Source organism: Pavona decussata, unplaced genomic scaffold (genome assembly GCF_977016875.1).
Source record: "Pavona decussata unplaced genomic scaffold, jaPavDecu1.1 SCAFFOLD_155, whole genome shotgun sequence".
Taxonomy (NCBI): domain Eukaryota; kingdom Metazoa; phylum Cnidaria; class Anthozoa; order Scleractinia; family Agariciidae; genus Pavona; species Pavona decussata.
Window position 1 is genome coordinate 4366747 of NW_028145567.1, and position 27850 is coordinate 4394596.

Sequence of the window (27850 nt, forward strand, 5' to 3'; positions counted from 1 at the left end):
ATTCGGCACACGATGGACGAGGCACGATGCATGATACTTGATGTATGATGCAAATGCATGATGCACGAGACTTAAATACACCATGCAGCACAAAATTCTATTAGTACGCAATGCTAAGCCAAAAGAAGTCAATTTTTAAGTTACTCACCAAAAACAGTTCGGCCTCAACTAGGATCTCGCCGCCATCTTGATCACCACGCATAACCTTCTGCCACAGTAGTTTAGCTTCAGGGGCTTCAACTCCCTTCAGGCGAACTTTAGGATAAAATACACAGCGGCCGAGGAAATCATCTTTTCCCTACAATTGTGGAGGTTGGAAAAAAAATTTGAGAAATCAAAGATTTGAAGTAAATCATTGTTTCAAGTACCATACAACGTTCTTTTGTTCTCTTTGGAAAAGTCTAAAGATTAAGATGCCCTGAATTAAAAACGGTTAAACAAATCCTGGGTTTGATGAAGAAAAAATTCATTTTCTTATTATCAACAAGCATTTGTTCACTTTCAAACGTTTTTACTTGTTAAACATACCATGCCCGTATCATGATCAAACAGCTCCACGACCACACTGGGTGGATTTCGCTTGATGTTCGCCGGATCTTCACTGATCTCCAAATTTGCAAATATCAGAGTTTGATCCCATGTGGGGCAGGGTGTCTGGGGGAGGATTTTCGTGACTTGACTCTGGTTTGCAAAAGAAACTCTGGCATAAGGATCTGAAAATACAAGAATACAGAACGTTAGTCTGTCTGGCGTGGTTGTCCAAACAGAAAAAAACTCCTCGTGTTTAGGAAACAATGCTTAGGAGTTTAACTTATAAGTCCTAACCTTGAATTTAGTGGTCATTCCAGTTTTTCTATGGATCAGCTCGAGAGTTCGACATGCAAGTCCCAGTACCGATTATGCATAGTAACCAACAAAGGGAAAACAAAAATCCACTCGACACTTACCGTTCATGCCGCTTTCATCTTTGGCGATAAGATCACGTGCCTGGTAGATATAGGCCCATAGCTGATACTTGTGAGGCTCTTAAATGAAAAACAAGTTCATATCATCGAATTACGGCATGTTGATATTTATTAAAAACTAGATCATTGGATAATACAATTCCAGCCTTTTGATTGGCTTAGCCGCCATGCCCGAGAAATTAAATCATGTTCTGGTCGTTCATGCAAATTGAAATCAGAAAGATCTAGCAACATTTCTTGATTATTTTTAATGAACCACCGTACCGATAAAGAAGGCGGGTCTACATTTTACCACAATATCGTGCGAACCTAACACAGCCAAAGGGCACATAGAAATTCGTGCCCGTACTAACAATATTTTTTACTAGATTTGAAGTTTTTTGAATTTTTCTGTGCGTTTTGATGAGTGATTGTAGGGTCTTCGTATGCTATGAATCATGGCAATCAGTGGATTTTACCACTCTAGCCTCTTAATGAGGCCTAGTAACTCGGAAATAGCCTATTACGTAGGACGAAATACCACGTCACTTACTTTTGAAGGAGACAAACATCCTGGGAGACAAACAGAGGGCACTTTCCTTGTCCTGAAGTGATATCAATAACGACAAATTAACAATCAGATTACGAGCTTGAGATATTTACCAGGTTATGACTGGCGAGTGGTGAAGAGAAACCAACATCATAATGCCGGTATACTGGTTTGACAAATGCATTAAAAACTGCCACGCACTTCAACGCACATCTGCATTGCAAGGAAGAAGCGTCTGGTTGTCTCGTGTTAATAGAAATATTTGCTCTTCGAAAAATTCCAGGGCTACTGTCATTATTTTTCTTAGTATACATATATGGAAAATTTATTGTACCCAAGACTTTTTGTTCCTTTTTTCTACCTTACGTCTGGTACACACACGGTAACAACAGAGTTGGATATCAAAAATGTCTTTGTCTTGTATTGCATATTGCATGGAGTTTGTTACCTTGCTCTTAAGCTGCACTCTTAAAATCGGTGGAAGTTTACATGAAAACCCATCGATCTCTCCAGATATTGGAACCATCTTCAACAACCATCGTCGTCTTCGACAGAAATCCATTTTCTTCTCTTTGGCGTGGAACTTCATGTTAAACAACGGCGCGTATCCCCATCCTTCCGCGAGCAACTTCTGCATATGATCCTGCTTCTTCGTTGCTTTCTGATCCACCAGTTCCCTGTTTCGCACAAGTCGTCTCCTTCTACACATGTGGTAAGCCTTCACCACTGGTCCGTAAACGCCGTAAGAAGGATTAACAGCATACTCCCAGCCTAAAGACGAGAGATAGTGTTCTCAAGTTTATTAATGACGCAAACGTAAGGAAGTTTTTTAAAATTACTCTGGCCAATCACAACAGGCGCGAACAGCGTAATGAACCAATCAGAACTCGAAACAATACATATAATCCCGTGAAACGCGGGAAAACTCGTGCGAGCAGGTCACGATTGGTTTTGGTTTCATTAGTTATCGTTGAGAAAGTGGCACGAGTTTTGTTAACCAATCAGGGAGCATAGAAAAGAAAAACCAAAGAAAACACGAATTTCTTTCGACACTCAATTGAAAACCACTCTAACTACAAAGAGAAACCATACAACGAGCTAATAGGTAAGGAACCCGAGTCAAGTGAACCCGTTAATGTGTTGCCCTACCAACTAAGTAACGCTCAAGTGACGGCGTAATAAAAACATCATTTCTTGTCAGTTCCTCAGGCTGCCGTTCTGTCACAGAATGAGCAACAAAAAGCGGAAACAACACCGGGGACCCCTCCATTTGAACATCCACGAGGATTCGCCAACGTTCGTACAAATGTAACGAGAAAAGGTGAAAAGAGAGAAGATAAACTTCACCCTCATGGATATATAAACTGTGATGTAACAAACCTTCCGCGTCACATGCTCTGTTCGTGTCTGTTTCCCACTCCTGTGTCTTCCACGCCCATCCAGGAGGCGGCTGCTGCGTGGCTGGTGATGGGACATCCTCCCCATTCTGTCGCACAGTGAGAAAAATAAAACAAAATTAAGCGAAAGTCCTGTGGTGGGAGTTAGGACAGCCATTGGGAAAGTAAGATTTGGGAGTTGCTTTAGTTCATGTCAGGTTTCTCAGTTTAACAATAGGTTGATGGTATTGCCGCCATGTTGGTGCCAAAACAAAAGAAAATTTGCTCACATAGTTTGCATAAAAATGGAAGTTCATTTCCAGAGGAGAAAAATCTTATTGTTCCTAACCACCAACATCATCATCCAGATTTACATCTACAAATACAAGCAAAGCTAAAGAGAAGTGTTGCCTTACCGGGTCAGTCCAGTTTTGCTCTGCGGGTTTGAAGTCTCCACCGGGAAAGCTTCGGGATTGATTCTCGAACACTTCAACCAAGAATTCTTTGTGCCCTTCATCAGGATCGTGGAACAAACTAAACGGAAAAAAATAGAGAGAGAGAGAGACAAGCACCTCAGGAAAACAGCAAACATTCTACCACTACAGAAGTCCCCAGGTGCTCTTATAATGATCGTACAAACTGCCTCATATAGGGAAAAAACGTCCAGTCCATTTAAATTAGACTATTTTTCTGGCGATTCTTGGGCGATCTTTAGCAATTTGAAGTTTACTTGTTTACGATTTAGTTCTGTCTTGATATGTTCGTGTATATTTGTCGTAATTAATTTATCATCGAGGTAAACGCTGTTTTTTTCAGCTAACTTTGCGCTAACGGGCGTCACCTTTGCTTCTGAACGTTCGGTGATTGCCTGGTTTTTTTTGTTTGAAGACGAAAACAAGAAATGCTAACTCTACTCCATATTGCCTATACAATACAGTCAAAGTAATTAATCAAAATATAGAGTAGCTCAGTACAAAGAGATACCTTAGTTCTGGTTTCTTTTGCCAGCCGCCTTCAAATTTCCATCCTTCTGGTGGGAGAAATTTGTCTTGAGGTAGCTCCAACTGTCCAAGAGAAAGAAGAAACGAAAAATACAAGAAATGAAACAAAGAAAAAAGTGCAAGACGCCTAGATTGAACTGCAGCAGGCAAACAGTGTACTTTTCGATTTAGCGCCCATAAGGCTAACTGTGAAGTTTTTCTGAATTCCCTTCAAATGAACAAGTTTTACTGAATCTTCACCGTGTTCTTTTGTTTAAGTTCCTTTCATTGGTCCTGTTCTATATGAGATCTTCGACCGACATTTTTCATCTTTTTCATATCCTTATGTCAAAATAGAACAAGTGCTCTGTCCCAAATGAGCAACACCCTCTCCATGAAACTCCACTCACTTAAGCTCTTAAGCACCCCGGATGCAAAATCGAATTAACTTACATCTCCAGAGGCATCAGAAAAATGAGCGCGTGTTAGTTTATTGTGGGTCCACTTGCTGATGATCTTCACTTCATTTTCGTACTGAAAAAGTAAATAGAATACAAAGAAATCAGGCAATTATCAAGAAACTGTTATAGCTATTTATAAGAAGCTACTCGTTGATATTGAGAAAATTGGTGTCTCAAGGTAAATTTTCTGTAATCACTAAATAAAATACCCCCCATTTTCCCTCTAGCCGAGCAACTCCCGAGGACAGTATTCGGTTGACAAGTGGCTAACAAGCGCCATTTTAGCCGTCTTCGTAAGCTCCCAATCCCAGACAAAAAGTGTCAGTATAGTGGAATGAGAACAGTAAAGAATGGTCTGTAAAATAAACAAAAACAACAACAAAAAAAAACAATAAATAAATAAATAAAAATAAAAAAATTAAAAAAATAACTAAAAGGAAAAGAAGAAAGAAACATAGCCCATACAGAATATCAAATATTCTGAACAAAATACGGTTACATTTCTGGTATCCCTTTAATTCTTCTATTAATATGTCGTGTCATAAGAATACCCATGAGGTACTAATATTTGGTGTGAGTTTTGGGGTTTTGAGTTCCAATGCTTGAGTTAAGAAAATAAATCAGGCAAACTCAAACACACAAAAAAAAAACAAACAAACAAACAAAAAACAAAAACAGCGATACTAATAACAACAAAATGCTTTGCATCTCACCGTTTCAGCAAAGACGCAGAAGTCTCCTTCAGTCTTGGGTCGGCCAGTCCAGTACTGCTGTTGTTTTTCAAGTCCTAACCACATCTCCACGCGCAATTTGGCGGGAATTTCTGGATGCTCTTTGATGTCCTGTCCCTTCTTGCCAGGATACTAGCGGAAGTAAAAAAACAATTGAAGAGTAAATAAGGGGTAGATTGATGCATAATGGACTTTGCAAAGGGTTTCACAGAGTAAACTTTGATAGGTCAAAATGGTCGGTAACAGGCAACAGGGAGAGAAAGAGGCGATAAGGGCATGCAATAAGAAGTAGGGGGGGGGGGAGGGGAGAATAGGGACATGTTCCTAAGAGGGCGTTCGAATTTTCAACTGCTTTATAATTATGCAGGTGGGGACGTTTAGTGATTACCCTCAGCCTTGCCTTTTTATCAGCCCTACAAAAATTCCGGCGGACTACAATTCGCTACACGTGTACCTTCAACTGCAGTTCGATGGTTTTCCCACAGAACTTTCCACAGGCGACTTCAGTCTCTGAGAAGAGAAGCAGATGGGCTGGCATTCTGTAGTAGGCGATTCGCTTATCACCACTGATCATCCAGATAATCACATCAGGCATGCTTACTTGAGGCTGGGGAAAATATAATAAATATCACGAGACATGGTTGTAATTCAGAGCGGTTGTTTTTGAAAGTGCTACATGTCGTGATACATATAGTCGAAAGGCACATCTCTTGATGAATACCCGAAGTAAGGGTTAGAGAAACGTTGTGATCTACATCAAAAGCAATAAGAGAACTATCACTGGAAACTAAACAATCATTAATTGTTCATTGCACCCTAGGATGTGTGGAAAGCTGGGTGGGTGGGTGGGGGTTAGAGGGGTTAACTTAACTCAAGTTACTTTTAAGTGGGAAAAGCATTTTTCTGTAATCATTTGCTGATAACGAAAAGCAGCGTGTTTGTATGAGAATATGTTCTCCATCTACAGCAACAAAACGAGCCTATTAAACGATCGCATTACCTGCCAAGGAGCAGAGCAATATTTGGGACGCATGATACAAAATTACTGCCTCCGCTGAACATCTTTATAGATTCAACTCTATCGTTACTTGGGGCGAAGGCAGTCTGGATATTTACCTCGATAGCAAGATCCTCAATTCGCTGTGCGAAGCTTTCAAGCTCTCTCAGCATCTCGGTGATTTCTACCTCGTCTTTCTCTTCGCCTTCCAATGGCGGTTCCAACTTCCACTGCAGAGCGCCAATGTCTTCCAACAAGAAGTTCTACAATAATAATAATAATAATAATAATAATAATAATAATAATAATAATAATAATAATAATAATAATAATAATAATAATAATAATAATAATAATAATAATTGAATGAATAAATGAATGAATGAATGAATGAATGAATGAATGAATAAATACAATTGTGTCATTACGAATGAATGAAGAAATAAATACAATTGTGTCATTACTTCCAATGACTTCGTTTCAATGTGGGTATGTGTCCCTTCCATGGCAATTTATTCTAATAACCAAATCACTGGAAGGAATACTTACAAATTCATCAATTCTCATTTGTTGTAACTTTGCATCCAAACGATTTCTTTTGCCAGGAAGCTTGGGGAGTTCTTGTTGAAAGCGAGATAATTCGGTCCTGTAAACAAAAATTTAAACAATTGTTATTAATTAAAAAAAAAACAAAACAACAAAAAAAAAATTTGTTTACAAAAATAGTATATTCAATGTCGACAACAAACTTTGATTCATTAGATGCAGCTCAATAGCTCAATATGGTTTCAACTTTTGAGTCTTTAAAACAGGAAGTTCCGGTATAAAAGGGGCCTGGCCTGGCCATTATCACACACATATGTCTTTTTCTACGACCCTTACCGATACAATTAGCTCAGTTTTCAGAACAATCCCTGTTAAGCAAATTAGGACTTGATATTTTATATTGTTGTGGTGATATTATGAAATTTTGAGGAATATTTTTTTCAGAGAACGCTCCAGTCAACAACTTGCCACTGACTGAACGGCGTCTAAATTTGCATCTCACGCCCACAAAGGTGTGAAATGAAGGAGGGGTTTGCCCTTTGATAGCGGAACGTCTTGTTTAAGGATGAAATTCCAATTCAAATGAAAGCTTTCAATTAGATACAGTGGTTTGAAACCAGAAGATCATGTTTTCCTTACAATAAACAGGATGTTACCTGCAGTCTCTGACAAGATTATCGAACACCGAAGACAACATATCTTTCAATTTTGGATCATCGCTGACTTCTGACAGCTCAGCAGCTTGCTTTAGTCGGGTAAGAGCTTCTCGCTAAATTGACACATTAAAAGAAAACGTCATTTAATTCGTGAACAAACTATTCCTATTCTCAGGTAAAGAGAAAGCGTTTCAAAAGTACGTAAATATCGCGGTTTTAACCAAGAATAGATTGGAGTTCAAAAGAAACACAAACAAAGAGCAATTTGTAACTCAAAGGGGATCTTTCGGTCAACCCATTTTTCCATGGAATTCAGCCATTTTTAGTTTTTCTTAGTGGGCGAGCGGGTGGAATTCTGTGGTAAATCATGCAATCTGATTGGCTCTAACAGCGGGCGGAATCTTGCCCACGAACCCGGGCGGATTTATTGTGTGATTTGTTGCAAGACCTGGGTTCCGTTTCTCTAAAGTCCCGGTAACTAACCGGGCCCGGGACTTTCCATTCTCGTCCCCAGAGCCGCTTGGTCCTCTTAGCCGCTGGAGGCTGGGCACTAGGACCAAGTGGCTCTGGGGACACAGAATTGCGGAAGTCCTAGATTCTAGGACTTCCGGAATTCATGTATGAAGTCTTGAAATGTCATTAAATTTAGTGAGAATAACATGGCGGCTGCTAGAGGCGATAAGTTTATTGAGATACTGGCGAATGTTCTGCGTCTCCTTATTTTGGAATCGATTTCTCTTCGTGAGCAGCTTCCAGGAACGCAATTAGAATTATTGTCGAAAAAAGGAGGGATGTGTCAGGTGTCTCTGCCTTCGACGAAACCTTGATATTCCAGCTTTTGCCCTTTGTTTTGACCCATGGCTTGAGGTCAGTGACTGCATTATTTTGGTCGCATCGCCGTTGAATGTGCTGATACGGGATCAGATATCAAACGTGACAGCATGAAACTACCATCTGCAATGATTCTTTGAGGCGAATCGCTAGACTTCTCTGTATCCCAAATGGAAGGAATATTAAGTGTATTTAAGTTTATTGAAAAAAAAAATAGGCAGGTTTTGGACAGTGGTGATCGAGATTAAGGAAAAGATCAAAGCAGCTGTAGTTGATGAGGCACATCTCATTGCAGAATGGTAACAAGTTTTATTCTTCTTCTTTTCACAATAAACATATAGATACTCTAGAACTATATACTTTGTGATCAGCCTAAATCACACTATACAAACCTGTGAGGGTTAATCTTGTACAATGTTATGCAAATCATTAATGGGAAAATGACTACCATATGTTGGCATTTTTAGGATGGACCTGGCGTTTCGAGGGCTCAATTTATAATAAAGATGGACCATCTAATGGATCATTCAATTATTTGTTTCTATGTTTATTACACCTATTTTAAAATCACTGGTGATCCTTATATAATAACCACTTAAAAAACGGGTTTCTTGAAGCAAATCAATAAATATTAACATTGACAAAAAGAAATGTGATTTCAAAATGGGTGTAATAAATTACTAAATATTGAACTTTGCACTCCACTCAGTTCTATTAACAATTATACTTCTAATAATTTTAATACATGAATGCCAGTAGAAGGATAATCTGTGCCCATACTGTTTTACACAGATGACTGATTATCAGGCAAACTAGTAACACTCCATCTCTAGCATGTATGCCTGCAAATTAACTACCATACAGATTCATCGGGTTGGATTATCCATCTCTGTTATAAATTCACCCATTTTGACTTCAGCACACATTAACTCATTCACTTATTATATTACACATTGACATTTGTGTGTTTAATGTGTCTGTAGCCTTCAAGAGACTTATTTTGAGTTCATTGGGTTCAATGAGTGTTCCAAATATTAGGAAAATTAAAAAATTGTTCTAAAAAAGACAAAATGTTGAATGCAATTTCTATTATGACATAAAATACAATGAATTTTCATATTTTTAGTGACCCTCTTTTCATGCCTCAAAGATAATTCTAACAGTATTAGATTTGAAGGGATGGCAGTGCACATGTAAATTATTTGTGTTGCCCTCTTCCACTTTCAAGTAGGTAATTTCCCAAATTCCGTCACAAACCCCTCCCCCCTCCTGAAAAAAAAAAACAATCAAAAAATGGATGTTGCAAAACTTAATAATATTCATAGGGAAATAATTATTTTTAGACCTGTTCCTAGGTATGCTAAGTGTCATGTTTCCAAATGTACCTATAGTTGAACTGACAGTAACAGCAACAGGAGAAACAAGAGATATAATTTCAAATTCCTTAGAGATGGTGGATCCTGTCATAATATCATTGAAGTGAACTCAAACAGAAAGAACATATTTTACAATGTTGCTAGATACCAACATAAATGAAATAGAGGCCTTCTTGCTGCCTTACATCACAAAGCTAAAGGACTGTAAAGGAGCTGAGAGAGATGCCCCTTACTGTGCTTCATTCCAAGTTAGAAATTTGTGGGGAATGCTCCAGCCATTTGTGATCGTCACTTGGGCGAGAAGCAGTTTGCACCGATAGGCTCGGGAAATTTAGCCATTCAATTGCGTAGAACTGCGAGCTCTTTCACTTTTGTCTCGATCTCAGCCAATGAAAGCTCCTGCGAAGATAGACTCTTTTTCTTTAAAGACTGCAATTCGTAAATGTTTTTTATCTTGTGAAAACAAGGTTGACAGAGTTTTTCAGTTTTAGGAAAATTATCATCGAGCGAAACTTTCCTTCCCGAATAAAAACTCTAAAGACTTTTGTCAACTCCACACCGTGTTTCCTTCACGAAACTATTGACAGAGTGGTTTCTAATTAAAACCCGTTTGATTATAACACCTACAGATGTTTAAAAAATGTGCCAACGGCTTTTTCGGAGAATCTTTAGCGATCTTTTAGCGTTGCATTTCTTTTTTACGCTACTTTTATTTTTCGCGCCAGGCCGCCAGTCGCCCATCCCACGCTCTGTCGTTAACATTTTCACTTCCGTTTTAGATTTCTTTTGTCAGGAACTAGCCAATCAAATCCTGTGTCCCCAGAGCCTCCTTTCCCTCGTGCGAAGGCCCCGCCGGCTAAGAGGGACAGGAGGCTCTGGGGACGAGAATGGGGACTTTCGAGAAACGAGCCCCTCGGCCTTGTTTTCTTGCGGAAAGAAATACAAATGTTAATCACCGGCCGGGAGGTCCGTATCGGGATCAACTGTGCACTCTGTCTTGATTACGGCCCTCGGCCGCGTACTCAACACCTCGGGTACAGTTTTTCCCATTACGAACCTCCCGGCCGGTGAATAACATACATCGTCAAATTAATTTTAGAGGTACCACCAAATTCTGCCGAACTAAACTGAGAAGGATTATATAGGACGCACCACGTCGTAACTCCGCCTTCCCTGATGAGGTAGCACGCATGCTCAGTATGGTGCAACTGGGTATGAACCGAAACCAACCCGTCACTTACCAAACGCTCGGCCATTTTGCTAATGATGTTCACGGGCTCAAGCCTGAAGGCGATATCCTCCCAGGAGCACTCCACGCACACACAAGGCTTATCCTGCCCCCAAGGGAGGTAGTGATAGTGACAGCCGTCATAAACGGAATTGCACGGAGGAGTGTTGCATGGGGCAACTGACTCGTCAAACTTATTTCCACAGTTTCCTGAGAGAAAAAAGTAAGAAGGGGACTATCGGTATAGAGAAAATCTATTCAACGGGTGCTTTGACCTAGAAGTAATTGCGAACGTTTCATACTCTTTTACTCTTTTTCATTTTTTTACAGTCTTCACAGCCAATAACATCACGGTTTACGAACAAACGACCAATATAATCTCGACTTCGTTGACCAATCAGGCTAACAACCTGAGACATATATACCACCTCCTGACGTTCCACAATTCACTTCCGCTCGGGTTGTCAAAACGTCGGTCAAAGTCACCACGAACAGTCCTTCTCAGGACTACACTCACCCGGATGATCATAATTTTAGTACTTATTCCAACTATCTTCGGAAGCTTTCGAAAGAACTCAGTTATCTTCAGAAGCATCGGGGTCATCTTTGGTAACTGAGAAATTTTTGGGGGCAATGTTCTTTAACCTTGGGCATTCGTCGAATTACTGATTGATGATTTTTTTTTGCCAGGGAGCAGACAGCCACAAAATGATTATTTTTTCCTATTTTACTTGGGCGTAAATTCTTGCATTTACTGTTCGAAAACTTACCGATGCTGACTTCAAACTCCACAGGCGAGTCCGTTTCCTTCACCATTAGTGCTTCATAGAAACAAACAAAGAGCTTGTACTTTTCACGTCTCAAGAATGGCTAGAAAGAGAACGGAAGCAAAAATTAGGCAAAAGTACGGTTCGTTTTAGCAAGTGACTTATGAGAGCCCACTGAGCCCGTTCAGACGAAGAGCTAATTATAGGACCTGGTCAACGGCTGATAAGGGTGATGCTTCGCAGTTAGCAGTTCAAGCCACTGTTTGATATTCTCTCACACTTACCTGGGCAGCAATGATGTCCTCATTGGCTAACTGACCGGTCGCTTGCTTGATGTCTTCATTGAGAGTTGTCGCGAGCTCGACAAGAACGCGTCCGCGATAAGCTACACCTTCGCCCTATTAAAAAAAATGCATAATTACTTTAGGGCGACTAGTTTCTTCGATTTTATATTCAACAATAGATAGGCGGTAACCCTTAAGCAAATTTTACTTGTGTGTGAAAACTGAGTGCAATTTCACAGAAGCATAGCCACATCAGACACATAAAGCAATAGGGTAACATTATTTGTGAAACTTGCAGTGCGACAAATATTGCGGTGTAAGTTGCGATTGTTTGATGCGCGCATTATCACCTTCAAAGGAAGAAATCTTTATGTTAAAAAAGTAGAAACGACGTCTACTTTCGGCAACCGGTGATGAAAATTTATTGCGCGTGGAGGTGGTGATACGCGCAGCAAATAACGACGCCACAACTTGCAACGCAACATTTGTTGCGCGACAACTTTTACAAAAATGTTGCCCGTATTACTTGGTGTTTATTTTATCAGAAATGTCAAATATTGATGAAATAGAGATAAATAAGGTAATCTAGCAAAAGAATCCTATATATCGTTATTTAATGGGATTTCTCTTCGCGCTTTGCTATTCGAACAACTCAAGAATACTTACGATTCCCATGTTAAGATCGTCGTGTTCGTCTGGGAGGTTTGTAAATTCTCGGGTTGAACCATAGAAATTGACAAAACAGGGACCGAACTGCGGCAGAAATCCTGTAAATGAAATAATTTGATTTGTTAGTAAAAAGCTAAAACCGATTCCACAAACATGTTACACAGATACATATTCAAAAAACTGGTTATTACAAATATATTCAGCAAACAGTTTTAGTAGATTAACACTTGCTCTTGTCTTTCATAAAAGTAAAAAGAACAGTGATAAAGAAAGCAACAGCAAATGTACTGGTTGACTGCGAATACTGTATCTATTTTCGGTTAGCGTTTTATGACGTTGTGAGCGACAACAAATATTATTGGGATGACTGGCCAGTTTGCAACTGCCGTGAAATATGGTCCTCGTGATGTATGGTAAACAAGTCGATGTTAGCGGCATGGTGTGTAATTACAGGATCGATCAGCATAATCGTTGAATGAACTCACTTCGTAACAGAGATCTAATAACCGGTAACATCGTGATGAAGGAAATCTCAATACTTTAAACAGACCTTCGTCTGATTCTCCTTGTCCAGTGATTGAAGACAAGTTGATGAATGCAGTACCGATACAGTCATCGGAGCTTCCTCGATCCCTGAAGAAGGTAGAAATGTTTTAACCCTTTAAGCCCTAACAGTGATCAGCATTAAATTTCTCCTTGAAATATCGGTGCTTATTCAACCCCTGAGGGCATGAGAACTAACGATATAATCACCCAAGGTGGATTGTCTTGATATTTTAGTAACTTCTCCACAGTACTTTTATAAAAGTATGCGGACAAGATAGGAGAATTTGTTCTTTGATATAAGGGGTTAAAGGGTTAAGTAAAAAACTAATCCAAGACCGCGTTCCTAAAATGACAAAAAAAAACAAGCTTACAACAGAAATCATACTTTAAGCCTAATTTTTACTGAAAAGACCTAGGAAGCTTCAAATACTCAGTTTAAACCATCCTGGACATGCATGGTATCAAGAAATATATTCTTGGTAAAACGAGTCTTCGACAAGTATAGTATTCTATATGTACGATCGACTTACCAGTCAAACATCTGTAACTTCATCCGTTCACACATGGAGGGAAACTGCAATGTTTAATTACAGATAGCGTCAAAGAGCGAAAGAAAATATTGGATTATGTGCAACGTTCAGTTTTATGTTTTATTCTACACTGACTGCACGTGACATAACTGAGGTCAGGTATAGAGTGTTTTCACATAACGTCACGGTGGCCATGTTGGTGTCCCAAAACAAAGAAATGGCGGCCATGTTGGTGTCCCAAACTAAACCTCTGGGAATTGAACTCTATTTTTATGCAAATACTTTCTTTTGTTTCAGTAAACCAATAAGGCCAGTAGTCACGTGAATGAAAACACTCTGTATGTTGACTTATTGCGAATCAATTGAAAGGTAGATTAGTGATTTTATCGTAGGGCAACTGCTTAGCTCAAGGGTTCATTTTACCTTTAGAGGAACCTTGAGAAACGTTTTGAACTCCGGATTGCTGTCATGATATATGATGGCCGTTTTTTGCTTGAAAAATAAAACAAAAAAATGTGAAAAAGAATAACCTTAGCCACATGTAAGGAAAATATTTGCATTGAATTCCACACAAGTCACTGTGTGTATTCGAGAAACTGAACTGAGTGATACTAACAAACTGGTTACCTTCTTTCCACAAAAACTGAATTCCATGTACGGGTCTACGAGGCCTTTCTTTCCTTTCTCTTCCTCTTTCTATTGGAGAAGGAAAAATGAGTTCAATTCATGACGGAATCTTTAGTCGTCCTAGTACACTCCCTTTGAGGCGGGTGTGTGGGGTACTTATCTTTTTTTGTAGGTCACAGGAAATTGAAGTGAAGTACTGAGAACAAACTATTCTTATCGACGTTTTTCAAGACAAAACGAAAGAACATAGGAACGTTGGCTCAACTCATCAACTTGCATTCAACTTGGCCAACTTTTGCCAATGATACCCTAAGGTTTTCATTAATTCAAGCCTAACTTTTGGCTTTTGATGTTGGTTCAAATACTCGATACATATTCAAGGTTCTAGGTAGGTATTTGAAGTAAGATAAAAGGAATTACACATGCAAATTTCCAACAAACTGGGCTTGTATTTTATCCACATGCACATGTAAAATTAAAACACTATTTCTAAAATGCAAACTCATTAAAATTTTCGGGCTCAAGCCGATTTTCGGGTGTTATTGATAACTTGTTTCGCTAACTCTACTCACATCATCATCACTTGAAAAAAAGCTGAAGAATTTCTTGAAGCTCTGTCCGATTCCGCTATCCACTAAAAAGGAAACAACAACAATACAAAGGTTAGCGAAATTCTCCAGCGCAGTCAACGCAGACAATGGAGAGTTTGCGCAACCGAAAGGCAGAAAATAGGATCGCAAAATGTCGAAGCAAGCAAAGTTTGGCAAGGCAATCGAGTAAAGTTCGAAGCAATCTACTGTTTAAATTGCCTTCCTGTCGTTGCGTTTGTGTCGTTAACAACCAGAGATCAAGAGAATACATGAAAATGCAGTAGTCATTTGCCGTCACGTTGGTCAAGCGAGGACATTTTGGCGCCATCTTCCCTCTGGCGTCCTGTCGCGCAAGCTCAGTAATAAAGAAAAAAAAGCGGCCCCTGATTTGGTGCAACAAGGCGTTAAAACAAACCCAAAAGGCTGCTTAAGAAAGTAAACAAGAATCTATAATCAAGGACAAAAGTTTTGAGACAAGTTCTCATTTACGTTATTTCCTTCCCACGTGCGACGGAAACGTTTATGCAGGAATGAAAACTGCACGTCCCCCGACCCCACCCCCTTACAATGTTGAGCCCGTGTACAGATATTACTTAGTGGTCCGTCTTCAACACTGTTTTGTGGAGAGGGGTGGGGCAGTACAATGCGATTGAAAATCGATAGCATGGCTTGTTGGTCAGATGATACTAAATTAAATGTTAATAGCATGCATTGTAACATTCGTGCCAAGCCCTTTTGTTCAGCGTTGTTTAGCTTGAACCATCTAGCAAAGGGAAATTGGATCACAAGACGTTGTTCCATTCCATTGGCTGGCCGATAGAACCCTCGCTTAATATTCTGTCTCTCTCCAAGCCATCTGTGAATGGGAATAACGTGACGTGATCTTTATCAAAGTATAAAGGCATCTAAACTGTACTTTTATTCTTAAAGGTGACGATCTGTTTTCGGCTCAAGTGATCGGGTTTAAATTACTGAGCTACTGAGTTACTGGGCCGGAGTTAAGACCGATAAAATTATTTTCTCTGAGTCGGTAGGGAAAATATCTTACTTTGTGGAAGGTCCTCTGCATGATAGACTTTGAGGGTAAAAACTGCGGACTGCCGTGTCACACCGACCGGCATCAGTAAGTTCCTGAAATAAAGACCAAAAACGCACACTCTCTCAAACTGAGAAATTCAGGAAAACACTTCAATTATATGTTAGTGGGGGTTTCTTCTTGTGCGACACCATGATCATTAGCAAGTAGCTAAATTCCACTCTTCCGCTAATGAGAGGAAGCATGAGGAACATTTATGGAGACAAGGTGGTCTCCAAAATTTTTTTTTTCCTTAGTTAATCTTGTAATCGTAAATTCTATTCTACTTACGATTCGATGTCATCCTCTATGTCTTTGGGTTCAGCTTTCGCTGCAGCCTACAGGTCAAGGAAAAATAAATCCATTTTAATACAGAAATGAAATAGATTGGTAATCAATGATAACAACTGTATTAAAATACGGTGAAATACTTGAACCCTTAGACTTTTTGTTTCTAAAAATGTAATAAAGAAATTTGATGTCATAGTACATGAAATCAAAATTTATACGATACGTACCGGTGGCTGATCTCCGGGTCCAAGAACCATTGCGGTGATTTTTAAGTAACCCTTTGAAAGAATGAAAAAAGGCATCCATGGTAAAAAAGGCATCCATTTGTCAAAATGTTGTTCAAAACGGAAAAACAATGGAACAAATAGACCCCCTCCCCCCCCCCCCCCAAAAAAAAAGAACAAAACGGACACACTGTTATTACGAATAAGAGTTTTAAGACGGTGCCTACTTTTGTCAGTGCGCATACGTTCTGCGCATCTCGAGATACTCGGGTTTCCCATGGGTGGTGCCTGCTAATACAGGGATATCGAGTGTTATAAAACTATGCGGAAAAAGAAGAAATTACCAAGTGTTCTTATTATCGAAAAGAAAAACTGGGCGTTACCATACATTTTTCAACTTGAATTTGAAAAAAAAAAAAAAAAAACTCCCATACATTGCTTTGTATTTTGCTGCTTTTTAGAATAATTGTTGCTTAATTATCTCTAAGAGATGCCCCGCTACACCCTAATTTTCTTTCTGGATTTCAGTAGCAGGTACTAAGATCTGTTTTTTCTGCATAGTCATAAACTGAGCAAAAATCTTTCTGTATTAGGAAGCACCGTCCTTAAATACCGGTAAATAAGACTTGTTGAAAAATAACACCCGCTAGAAGGATTCACTGTCACATACACAAACCGTGGGCGATGTACTTACGGCAGGTGTATCCCCAGCGCGTGATTTCTTGGTTTTTCCTTCCTCCTTAGGAGGAAACAGAACAGAAAAAAACAAAGTTTCGAACTCTCCTCACTAATTAGTATATGAAAAGTAAAAAAAAATTAAATTTGAAATTGATTTATTGAAACGAAGAGCAATTATCAAACCTCATTTTCATCTCTATCCGCAGGAGCTGAGAGTAACACCCACTTGCGCACAAAAGCGTGACCTAAAATACGATAGGAGGTGATGCGTTCAATATGGAGTTTTATTATCATACAGTATATAAATAATTATAAAACAGTAAAACGATTGAATGAATGAACGAACGAACAAACGCATAATGGTCAATTGGCCAAATATTTAAATGAATGGATAAATCGATGAATAAATGAACGGAAGAGAGTGAATGGATGTGTCAGGATGGTTGGATGTATAAACGAATGAATGAAAGAATGAACGAAAAAATGCATGAAACGATGGATGAACGAAAGGAACAGAGGACCGATAGACGGAGGGACGGACGAACGAATGAATGGATATCATATAAATGACCGAGTGAGTGGTTGCAGGAGCTGATGAGATAAGAAAACTCTTACCTTTCATTTCCGAGATACTTCCGATGTCGCACTGTTAATGAAACAGATGCACGTCATTAAAACTACAATCTCGTAATTTGAAAACAGGTTTTATGACTCCGACATTACTTTTGCCCTCTCCCCTCTGCACAGGCTCAAAGGACTTTTTGTGTGGGAGAATCCGCCGAGAAAAGCGACTCTTTCAGCTTACGCGCCTGCACTTACTTCATTTAGCGGATATACATAACACCCCAACGAACCTCTGCGGAGGAGAGAGACTTGCCAGATACGGTTTGTTGCAAACTAAATCCTAACAAAGTGGAAACAAATGGGAGACTACGAAAAAAACCTTCCGCAGTTATACCTTCGTGACTGTCGGCGGGTTCATGGAGTTATCAATTCGAGAATTTCATTCTCTTATCTTGGGAGATTTGCATAGTGTATACAAAGACTAAAACGAATAAACAGACAAACAAACAACAAGAACAAACATGTAACGTACCTCGAAGGAGCCAATGAGAGAATCTGAGCGTAGTTTTCGAGAGTTTAAGACCTGCAGGTAAACAGAGGAGAAATGTGTTGATCTTCGCGCGTAATAACGTGTTTTCCGTCAAGTTAAAAAACCACCTGGAAATTACGGTCTGGAGGAAAATGGAACACATTGTTTTAGTTTGTTTTTAGACCCCTTTTCCTACTAGAAGCGCTATGGAAGGAGGTCATTGTTCCTCAAAAAGGTTTTCCGGCATATAATTCATGGTAAGGTAAGGGTGACTATATGGAGGGTTAGGGTTACGGTCAGGGTTTTGTGGGTGACTATATGGTACCTTAACATGAATTACTTGCCCGGTTTTCCATCCTATATTACCAGTACATCTTATTCAGTTTCGGTTATGATTATCCCTTTCAATCCAACGGAGGGCAGTGTCAACTTCAAACTTTCTTTGCAACAAAATGTCCGTACGAAGTCGTTAGGCTCGTCTTTGTTAATCTTTCGTTCAGTTGCTGACCTCGACTGATCCCTGCTTTCTGACAGACCAAAGACGACGCAATGGAGGAAAGTAAGCTATGACAGATTTGGACTTGGCATCACTTATAGACCAAACTGAACTCCATTCAGTTTTGTTGCCATTATTACTCAACAGAAGAATTACTGACTTACCTCGAGACCAAGAAGATCATCAAACAGCTCAGCTTCAGAGAGGTGGAAGTTAAAGAAAAATGTCTAATCATAAAAAAAAGGGAAACGAAGTTACATTGTTTGTAGTGTTCTCATGTGAGAAGAGCAATTTGGATTCTTCTGAACGGATCTACTAACCTATTTTGAGTCGCGCACTCGCAGTAAGCATCGCAACTAAAACATCATGCAACTCAATACCATAAAAAGACACTAAAGCTGACGTAACGGTTAAGAATATAACCCTTCGATAGCGCCATTGGATTTGATTTGCACATCTGGAATGATTTGTTCAGTAGGAAATTAAATTTACCTTGCATGATTTATTGTAGAAGACAGTTTACCATTCCTGCTTAAAGTATTCGTGTACCTCTCGTTTGTCTAGACCCGGAGAACGTTGTATGATGTTGACTCACCCTGTCAGAGCAGTATGCCTGGTCACCAGTATTGTTTTCAAAAATGTTTTGTAACGTTGTGCGTGTCGCCAAGTCAATATAGATATCTCTAATATGTGATGTGCACAAACCTGATTATAAACCGGTTTGTTTGTTGACCGTTTCACTGATGTCTCTCTCTGCTGACCAGCGACTGTGACTCGAACCACAGGGTGGATATTGTTGCCAGGCAACTGGCGACCTTCTAACACACGAACACGGATCTGGAAGAGAAACATTTAAGGCGTTAATACATTTACTGAAGCCGGTGAGCAAAATATTCTTTTTAACCTTGTCAAGCAGTTGTTTCAATTCGTCTCCTTTCGGTTTTGGATGGGCAATCTCTCATTAATCGAAAATAAGGATTCCGTTTCTTAAAACTTTCTGCAACGTTAATTTTCAGCTAAAGTACCCGAACAGATCAATTTATATAAGCTTACCCAAATATGTCTTTAAAAAGGTACAACACGATCTAGGAACAAAAATTTTTTGCTCTTCTGAAAAAATCGTCAATAAAACTCTTCATTACATCTGTGGACAAGAACCTTTTGTTTTTTCGTGGGCTGCGGGAATTAGGATTAGCGAAGATGAGCTGGTGAGTTATCGGGAATTGTCTGCGAGCCAAATTAGCTGTGTTAAAGGGGAGTAGGGGAGTTGCAAGTTAAGTTAACTGTTAAGACTAGTATACCCAAGGGAGGGATTGGGCGTCAGCAGCAAAGCTCGAAAGCGTTGGAGAGCGAGGCTCTGACCAAAGAAAGTTTTCTGCTAAGAGCAAAACTTGAATAAAACAAGAAATTAAAGATTAGTGTACCTGGAAGTCTTGCACTTTGTTTGACCATTTTCTACCTCCACGACGGGTTCGCGTTCTGAGGGAGAAATGAAAAAAATGAGTGCAAATGCAAACTGTATTTGGGAAATGACCACCCGTGACTCCACTATGGATTCGGAAAAGCCCAGATTGTTTCACACACGAAAGACAGGTACAATGCTTCAGACTGGGTCAGTGAAAACATGAACAAATCAGGTAAGAAATATTCGTTTAGAACAATCTCAGTGGAGGCACAGACGTTTGCTTGTTTGCTTATTTGGTTACTTTAGGCAAACAAGTTGTCAGCACAATAATGTTTACCTAGTTTTCTTCTCCTCTCAAGAGGCTTTTCCATTTAAGAAAGACAAAGAGACAAATATACCGTTGGTAATAATAAAAAAAACACAACTGGCGGATGGCGAACCAGTTAGCTACAAGCGCGGTTGAGAAGATGAACTCGGATCAATCGGGAAACAAATCAAATTAATTAGTGATCAGAGGGGGACTTCGAACGATTCGATACATACCCTAACCATTGAACCGAAGCAACTCCAGTTAGCGGTCAGAGCGGGACTCGAATCTGGGACCTCCGGATTTCAAGTCCGGCGCCCTTCCCACGTGACCACGCTGCTTCATATTAGGGACCACAAGCAACGACTAAAACGATGCCACCAAAAACGAAACCTAAAATTCAAATTCGCATTCTCTTAACTGACTTGCGATAATTCCAACTCAATTGATTTACGTAATGCGGCCGAACTATCCAGGAACACAGTTTGCAGGGGCGGCTTTCAAGTTCAGAAACAGAAAGAAAAATACACCTGGTGTGTTTACGTTCTTCATAAAACCTTGCGTTTGGCTATTTCACGTTGTTGTTCAGCAGTGGACGGCAAAGAAATGTACCACATGTGCCTTTGAACACCGGAGCAGGGACAACGTTTTTCTAATTAAACCTATCGTTTTTCGATGCTCTCTTTTCCGTCGTGGTCGTGATCGACGTCCTCGTCGCCGCTTAAGGTCCCAATTGACACAGCTGTATGATGAAACAAAATGCCTTGTACCTTTTCTTCCTTTTCTTTCTCGGCTGTCCTGGTATTCCAGGCTCCTCTGCCCCTCCTTCTTCGCCCTCTTCTTCTTCCTCATCACCCTCTCCTCCCTCTTCTTCTTCTTCGCCTCCTTCTCCGCCACCTCCACCAGTGTCTCCTTCGCTCCCAGGGGGAGGATCGTATTGCAGCTTCAGATTTAATTTCCCCTGTGACAAAAATAGACAGAAAATAAGATGTATTTTACAGCGGAGCTTTCGCATCAATACGACCGGGTGTTTTCCTTGCTCAATACGCCATTTCCGAGTTGTTTCGAACCTCAGAAAAGTGAGGCTAAGTGCAAAGCTTTTCATATGAAAATAAGTTTTGTTTGCATATGAATGAGAAATAATTTTCATATGAAAAGCTTTGTACTTAGCCTCGCTTTCATAATGAGGTTCATGGCATCTCGGAAATGGCCAATTGGTTTTTAGAACCTCAATCATACATATTATTTAAGGGTGCAAAAACACACCAAGCTAGTGCAAATATAGTTTATTTTCCCTTGTGCAAAAACACACCAAGCTAGTGCAAATATAGTTTATTTTCCCTTGCGCATATCCCAGATTTTGATCTTTATTTAGTTCCTTACCAGTGTTGGATTGTTTTTTCCGTCTACAAGGTTGAATTCTCTTTCAAACTCCTTACTTGAGATCAGTTCTCCAAGAGGCACTTCCACTTTACCAAGAAGTCTTGAGGACAGAAAACGAGGACAAAGGGATGTCAGATTAGGCAGCACAACTTTGACTTCACAAATAACGTTGAAAGATATATATCTACCAACCGCAACAGATTTGTGGAGTAGATCTGATTTTACAGTAGATTTTACTGTAGATCTGAACCCTACTAACTCGAACTCAGTTAAAGGCTAGTTTCCATATGATCGCGGATCGCAGATCGCAGATCGCAATAAGGTCTGCGATCGTCTGCGATCCTGCGATCGTGATCGCAGACGATCGCAGAAGATACAACCATGTTCTATCTAAAGGCTGGTTTCCATATGATCGCGGATCGCAGATCGCAATAAGGTCTGTGATCGTCTGCGATCATATGGAAACTACTTCTGCGATCCTGCGATCGTGATCGCAGACGATCGCAGAAGATAGAACCATGTTCTATCTCCTGCGATCGTCTGCGATCAATTGCGATTGTTTGCGACCTGCGATCTGCGATCCGCGATCATATGGAAACCAGCCTTTAGATAGAACATGGTTCTATCTTCTGCGATCACGATCGCAGGATCGCAGACGATCTCAGAAGTAGTTTCCATATGATCAAAGACGATCGCAGACCTTATTGCGATCTGCGATCTGCGATCATATGGAAACCAGCCTTAAATCAAAGTCCCGGCTAAAACGAACAAAATCCGATTTCCCCTGGTTTGAACCCATTTTCACTCATTTACTATCAACTAACTCGAACTTCTCAAACTAATTTTACTTTTCCTTGGCTAAAATTTATTCCGATCAGACTCGAACTCTATTTTAAAAGCCTCGGTGGGTAAACCTCAAAATGTCAGAACTTAGCTGATTCACGTGTTGAAATATTTTATCTTTGCTTGTTTTGTACGTCCTTAATATTGGCTATTTTTTTTTTCCTAAACTGAAGACAAAGAGGAAGAAGGATGATGGAGCAGATTGCGAACAAATGACCTTAAAACAAGATAAGAAATTGCTTACTTCCTCATGATTGCAACTTTTTCATAGTCTTTGACCTCAACCGACAGCATGTCATCCGGGGACAATGGCTTGCCTGCAAGGTCCCATTGTAAATCCTGCAATAACAGTACAGCGCATGCTTAGTGTGCTTAAACTCTCATCCAGAATCTGCCTTCACTTGACCATTTTAACTTATAAACCAGGGCACGGTTGTTCGAAAGCCGATTAACGCTAATACACGATTAACCGTTTATCGAGGTTTTCATCTCGCTAATTTAAAATGGTTTAAAAGGCTAATTTTCAAGCTAAAGGTTGAGAAAAGTCTAAGGCAAAACTGACGGATAAAAATCTTTTGGGAGAATCTTTATTCATTATTAATTAAACTCGCATCAAAGGTTACGTTAATCCAGGATTAGCTTAATCGGGCTTTGAACAACTGGGCCCTGGACCGACTGTAAGGTAAACTCGCAGTCTGATTGGTTGTGCAAATGTGCTAGACAGATAATCCCGAGACAGAACCACTATTGTTTTTTTTTATTCACCCTGAAAAAAATTTTCCTCGTACAAAAGTCACTGGCAATTCGAATTTACAGGTTATCAATTCGACCTTTAAGGCGAACGATTTAAATGAAAAAGTCGAAAAACTTATAAGATAAAAAATTCAATGACAACAACCAGTTTGTTAATAAAATTGAAGAATGAAATCACATCATGTGATCAATTTAAACCAATCGGAATCGGAAGAAGTTTAGTGGTGAACTAGAACAGGTGATAATTTGCTGAGCCAACTATAAAAATTCGATAGGAACCGAAAGCGAGCTTTGTAATTGCTTTAGCATAAACAGTGACTGATCTGTTTCAAAAAGAAAATCCGGCGATTCTTTTTATTGGCTAGTTGGCTTGTCAGTTCGGCAACTTCCTTTGCACGCGCAGGGGGCAGAGGGCAGCCTATCGAAAATTAGAACCTACTTGGATAGCCAATCAGATTGCGAGAGTGCCTAATTAAACAGTCAGCCACTGGTTTTTGCCAATTTTTGATTTACTGCCCTTGGATCGCGTCACCTTAGAAAAAGCCGAACGCACGAACCAACTGCTCATTAAAAAAAATTACGCAACTTATTCGTTGAGCAGATTACCGGGTTATACTACGTACTAAAACAGTTAATGGACTCGCTGTTGGTTTCTATCGACTTTAACTCGTTGGTTGGCCAGTCGTGGCGAACTTAATGAGCCGATTGAAACCTCGAGCTTGCAGTCTAATTATCAATTAAGAAGCACCCAGGCTGTATGTTATGAATGTATTTTTATAAAGGCTTCCGAAAAAAAAAAATCCTTAGATGATTAGCTGATGGGTCGACATTTCCTACTTTTAGTCTTGATGTTTAAAGGCGACAGAATTCACTAGAAATTTCAGTTGATCATTCATCAAGTCAAGTCTGACCTGACCAGCTTGCACAGGAACTGCAGCACTTTAAACAATTGTTCATACGGAAATTCCTCGCATTCCTTAAAATTACCGCCTGACATTGCGTGTGAGTTTTTAACAAATGGAAAGCACTCCAAGTTTATAATGTTTCCTTCTTTGACAAACTCTCTGGGACACAAAGTGTGAAGATGTAGAGCTTTCCGTTATCATTTCCATTATCATGGAGAACGAACGGGGCATATGGCAGAGAAAAACAACAATGGTGACATCCGTTAGTCCGTTGTTAGGTAAGAACCGATTGATGTGACATAAATCGTGACTTGTCATATTATTTTAAAACATCTTTTATTACCTGGTTCCAGACAGGATCCAAAGTGTCTTTTTGAACTTCCGTTTTCTGTTCATTTCCTGTAAATAATAAATAAATAAATAAATAAATAAATAAATAAATAAATAAATAAATAAATAAATAAATAAATAAATAAATAAATAAATAAATGTTTTCTGTTAAAACCAACCATTTTATTTGCAGGCTGTCTTTGAACTGTCGCCCACTGCAAATTATACGTTCACACACTTCAGTTGTCCGGAAATTTTGTGATTACAGACAACGGCGTGTCCAGTGACGAACAGCGCGTGCCACGACCAGTAATTTGTGTACTTCTGGGACCAGTTGTTCAAAGCCCGATTAAGCTAATCCTGGGTTAACGTGAACTTTGAGTGGAGCTACCAATCGATAAAAATTATTCCAGAAGATTTTTGCCCCTAAGTTTTGATTAAGACTGGGTTTTTTTACCATTAGCTAAGAACTAGCTTTTAAAAACATTTTAAAGGAGCGAGATGAAAATCTCGATTAACTTGTAATCGCGGATTAGCGTAAATCGGCTTTCGAACAACTGGGCCCTACTTGACTAGGGCCTTTTCTTCTCTTGTGAACGTTCTTCTTGTGAAGGGATAATGTCTCCTCTTCAGTTTTTAAGTATTTGTTTGTAAAGTAATAAATAAACAAATAAATAAATAAATAAATAAATAAATAAATAAATAAATAAACAAACAAATAAATTAATTAATATATACATATAAAAAATCAAATAAGTCAATCAATAAAAAATAACACTTATAAACGAGAACAATTTTCTGTCAACAAAATAATCAGATATATTTATAATTAGTAAGTTGTGTGAAAATATTTAAGTTTCGTTTGATTCAAGAATATATATTTTTAAATTTATTATGAATGATTTTTACGGTACGATTTCTTTTCAATTGCCTTGTTGTCGCTACCATAACCACAAGATTTATTAGTGTGACAGTGAAATATCGACTTAATTCATTGCTGCGAAAGGCTAACTCATCGTAACGCTATGCCGTCTTTGATTTCACTGTTTATCATTCTCAGCTTATCGCGCGTGATCACAAGATGAAGACATGTGACCCAAATGCCCTGACCTTTAAAAACAAGAAACGTATGTTGATAAGAAAAGAATTTTAATTTCATTGAAATATTGTCAGATTAGTATAGCACTACAGCAAGTTACCTTTGTATACTCGTATTCTTTATTTACCCAGCAAAGGTTTCTAGCCAGGTACACTGCACTTCAGTTTTTAAATTGCAATTTCGAGAATGATCTAAAGGGTATCTAACGAAAGCTGAGAATACATGACGGGTGGAACTAAAACCTACTTGAATGTCACTAGAATGTTTAATACTTGTTTCTGATGCCGTAAACTGATCCTTCGGCACGACGTTCTTATCTAATTAACGTGTTGTTTGGATTAAGAAAACTTGTGTGACTCCATGCAAATGCTCACAATTCTCGATTTTTCCGAATAACGACGTCACGTGATTTAAAACAAATAACAACGTCAGGTCGCGAGCCGGCACTAAGATTCACACATTCTTTTAAACTCAGACTTGTCGCTAAGAAATAAAGAACAAAGACCTGTTTTGGAAGAAAGAAAACATTCTTGACCCCGACCAAACGATAAACGAACTTTTGTTATTGAGCCGTGTTCATTTTTGTGGTTTTTCTTGTCTTTCAATTTAATATTTTTAGACCTGAAATTTTCAATTTCGAATGAGGACGCTATCTATTGTCAATGAATATGTTAACAAACAGAATCCAAAAAACGACCGGTAACGCCAGGAAAAAAGATAAAATAGAACGACTTAGTTCATTTTCCAGTATTATGATATAGCACTTGTGACATCTCTTTGACCTTATTTTAGATAAGAATAAAATCTCTGCATTGTTAAACGCGAGGTCAAAATAGCCGACAAATCAGTCTCAACAAACAGAAGATAGCACGATAATTTCATGGCCTTATTCTAAATAAACTAAAATCCACGCAGTCAACAGAGCGAGAAAATCCTAAGAAAGCAAAACTATATTAAGTTACCTGAAAAAAAATTGTTTTTACGGTGGAATATTTCAGACAATTTTCAGTCTAATTAGAAACGAAAAAAATTGGCAAGAATAAAAACCAATGAGGCCAAAACAGCCTATTTTAGTTTCAGCATACGATCAAATAAATGTAGATGTGAAATAAACTATGCCTACAACCGACGCTTTCAAAGGGTGGAATAAATTTTTGCTGAACAAGTGACGCGAAACGACAGCAAACTTTTTTCCAATCCGCTTAACCGACCGGGCAATATCTTAGATTTTTATTCACCTTACTCTACTTTACAGATTTTCCACAAAGAATGCTATCGTTAATCAAAATCAATGGAGATTTAGCTTCAAGAAATCTAAAACCACACGGATATACAGGCAAATGCAGGTTTAGTTAATTTGCAATGTGCGATTTAAACACCTAAGCGCCTCGGGTCAAATGCGACTTTAAATGAATGAACATTGCTCATTTTTCTGCGTCTAGAAACAGCTAAGACCAAGTGCATCTTTAAAAGGAACGATTAAACATTTAAGTGTTGTTTGGTGCTTTTACTACCAAACTGGAGAATTTGGACACGAGTGAAGCGACAAAATCTGTTCGAGATGATATTGTAGCGTTCATTTAAATTCATGGTTTGAAATGGTTGGCTGATTTTGCAAAAACAATTATACAACTGTAAACAGTTTTTAGCGCTTCTAGAAAAAGACAAACTGATTGACACAGAGCCTAACGATAGAAAATATCTGTTTCTTCCTTTAATGTGTTAACAACAAAAGGAGCGACTACCAGCGTTTGAAACGCCAAAAAGGCTGTGTATTATATTGAAGGCAAAAAGATACGTGAACATTCTACATATTAATAAGGCCTGATTATGCACCCTTTGTATAAAATATAGCTACTCTGTGTTTTAAATCCCTAATAAACGTTGTAAAACTTTTTCGGTTTTCATCTAACACACCTTGTTCCTTCGCGTTACACCCTGTTACAGGGTTAACATTAAGAGCAACTATTCGCTCGGCCACCGGAATTGTACAAAGTACAAGAAGAAGCCGAGGTCTTGGAGACATACTTGAACAAGATTAACGGGCGTACATACCTTGATAGCTAATTTTCACGTAAGGATCGCTCTTTCCGAAAGTGTCGACGTCAGGAAGATCCGACGCTCGTTGGACAGTGACTTTCAACATTCTGGTGCCAGACGAAGAAGCTTAACGAGTTTAAACTACCATCCTTCTGCCCCAAATCCTGACCAAGCCAACGGTATGAAGCAAGTCCTGTCACGGTTGACTCCACTTTATCTCACACCCATTCAGGACTTTT

The 27850-nt window shown here is 39.1% G+C and overlaps 1 protein-coding gene across 1 annotated transcript in view; it reads right to left on the reverse strand.

Moving 5' to 3' along the window:
• Positions 1–27850, reverse strand: part of LOC146465968 (myoferlin-like) — a 44778-nt gene extending 16928 nt beyond the window's left edge. The window contains exons 1-38 of the mRNA XM_085128294.1: positions 27627–27850; positions 24486–24541; positions 22729–22823; positions 21642–21741; positions 21029–21219; positions 19971–20025; positions 19252–19383; positions 18711–18773; positions 18054–18104; positions 17573–17603; positions 17141–17202; positions 16974–17018; positions 16283–16333; positions 16056–16102; positions 15738–15820; positions 14672–14733; positions 14100–14168; positions 13896–13964; positions 13473–13516; positions 12947–13029; positions 12394–12494; positions 11728–11841; positions 11447–11546; positions 10690–10886; positions 7242–7354; positions 6589–6685; positions 6159–6302; positions 5497–5649; positions 5025–5174; positions 4304–4384; positions 3855–3934; positions 3287–3404; positions 2875–2980; positions 1943–2265; positions 1498–1549; positions 948–1025; positions 529–713; positions 149–298 (exon numbers count right to left, since the gene is read on the reverse strand). Coding sequence (XP_084984420.1) covers positions 149–298; positions 529–713; positions 948–1025; positions 1498–1549; positions 1943–2265; positions 2875–2980; positions 3287–3404; positions 3855–3934; positions 4304–4384; positions 5025–5174; positions 5497–5649; positions 6159–6302; positions 6589–6685; positions 7242–7354; positions 10690–10886; positions 11447–11546; positions 11728–11841; positions 12394–12494; positions 12947–13029; positions 13473–13516; positions 13896–13964; positions 14100–14168; positions 14672–14733; positions 15738–15820; positions 16056–16102; positions 16283–16333; positions 16974–17018; positions 17141–17202; positions 17573–17603; positions 18054–18104; positions 18711–18773; positions 19252–19383; positions 19971–20025; positions 21029–21219; positions 21642–21741; positions 22729–22823; positions 24486–24541; positions 27627–27717 — 3822 coding nt within the window. The 5' untranslated portion in view covers positions 27718–27850. The remainder of the gene's footprint in view (positions 1–148; positions 299–528; positions 714–947; positions 1026–1497; positions 1550–1942; positions 2266–2874; positions 2981–3286; positions 3405–3854; positions 3935–4303; positions 4385–5024; positions 5175–5496; positions 5650–6158; positions 6303–6588; positions 6686–7241; positions 7355–10689; positions 10887–11446; positions 11547–11727; positions 11842–12393; positions 12495–12946; positions 13030–13472; positions 13517–13895; positions 13965–14099; positions 14169–14671; positions 14734–15737; positions 15821–16055; positions 16103–16282; positions 16334–16973; positions 17019–17140; positions 17203–17572; positions 17604–18053; positions 18105–18710; positions 18774–19251; positions 19384–19970; positions 20026–21028; positions 21220–21641; positions 21742–22728; positions 22824–24485; positions 24542–27626) is intronic.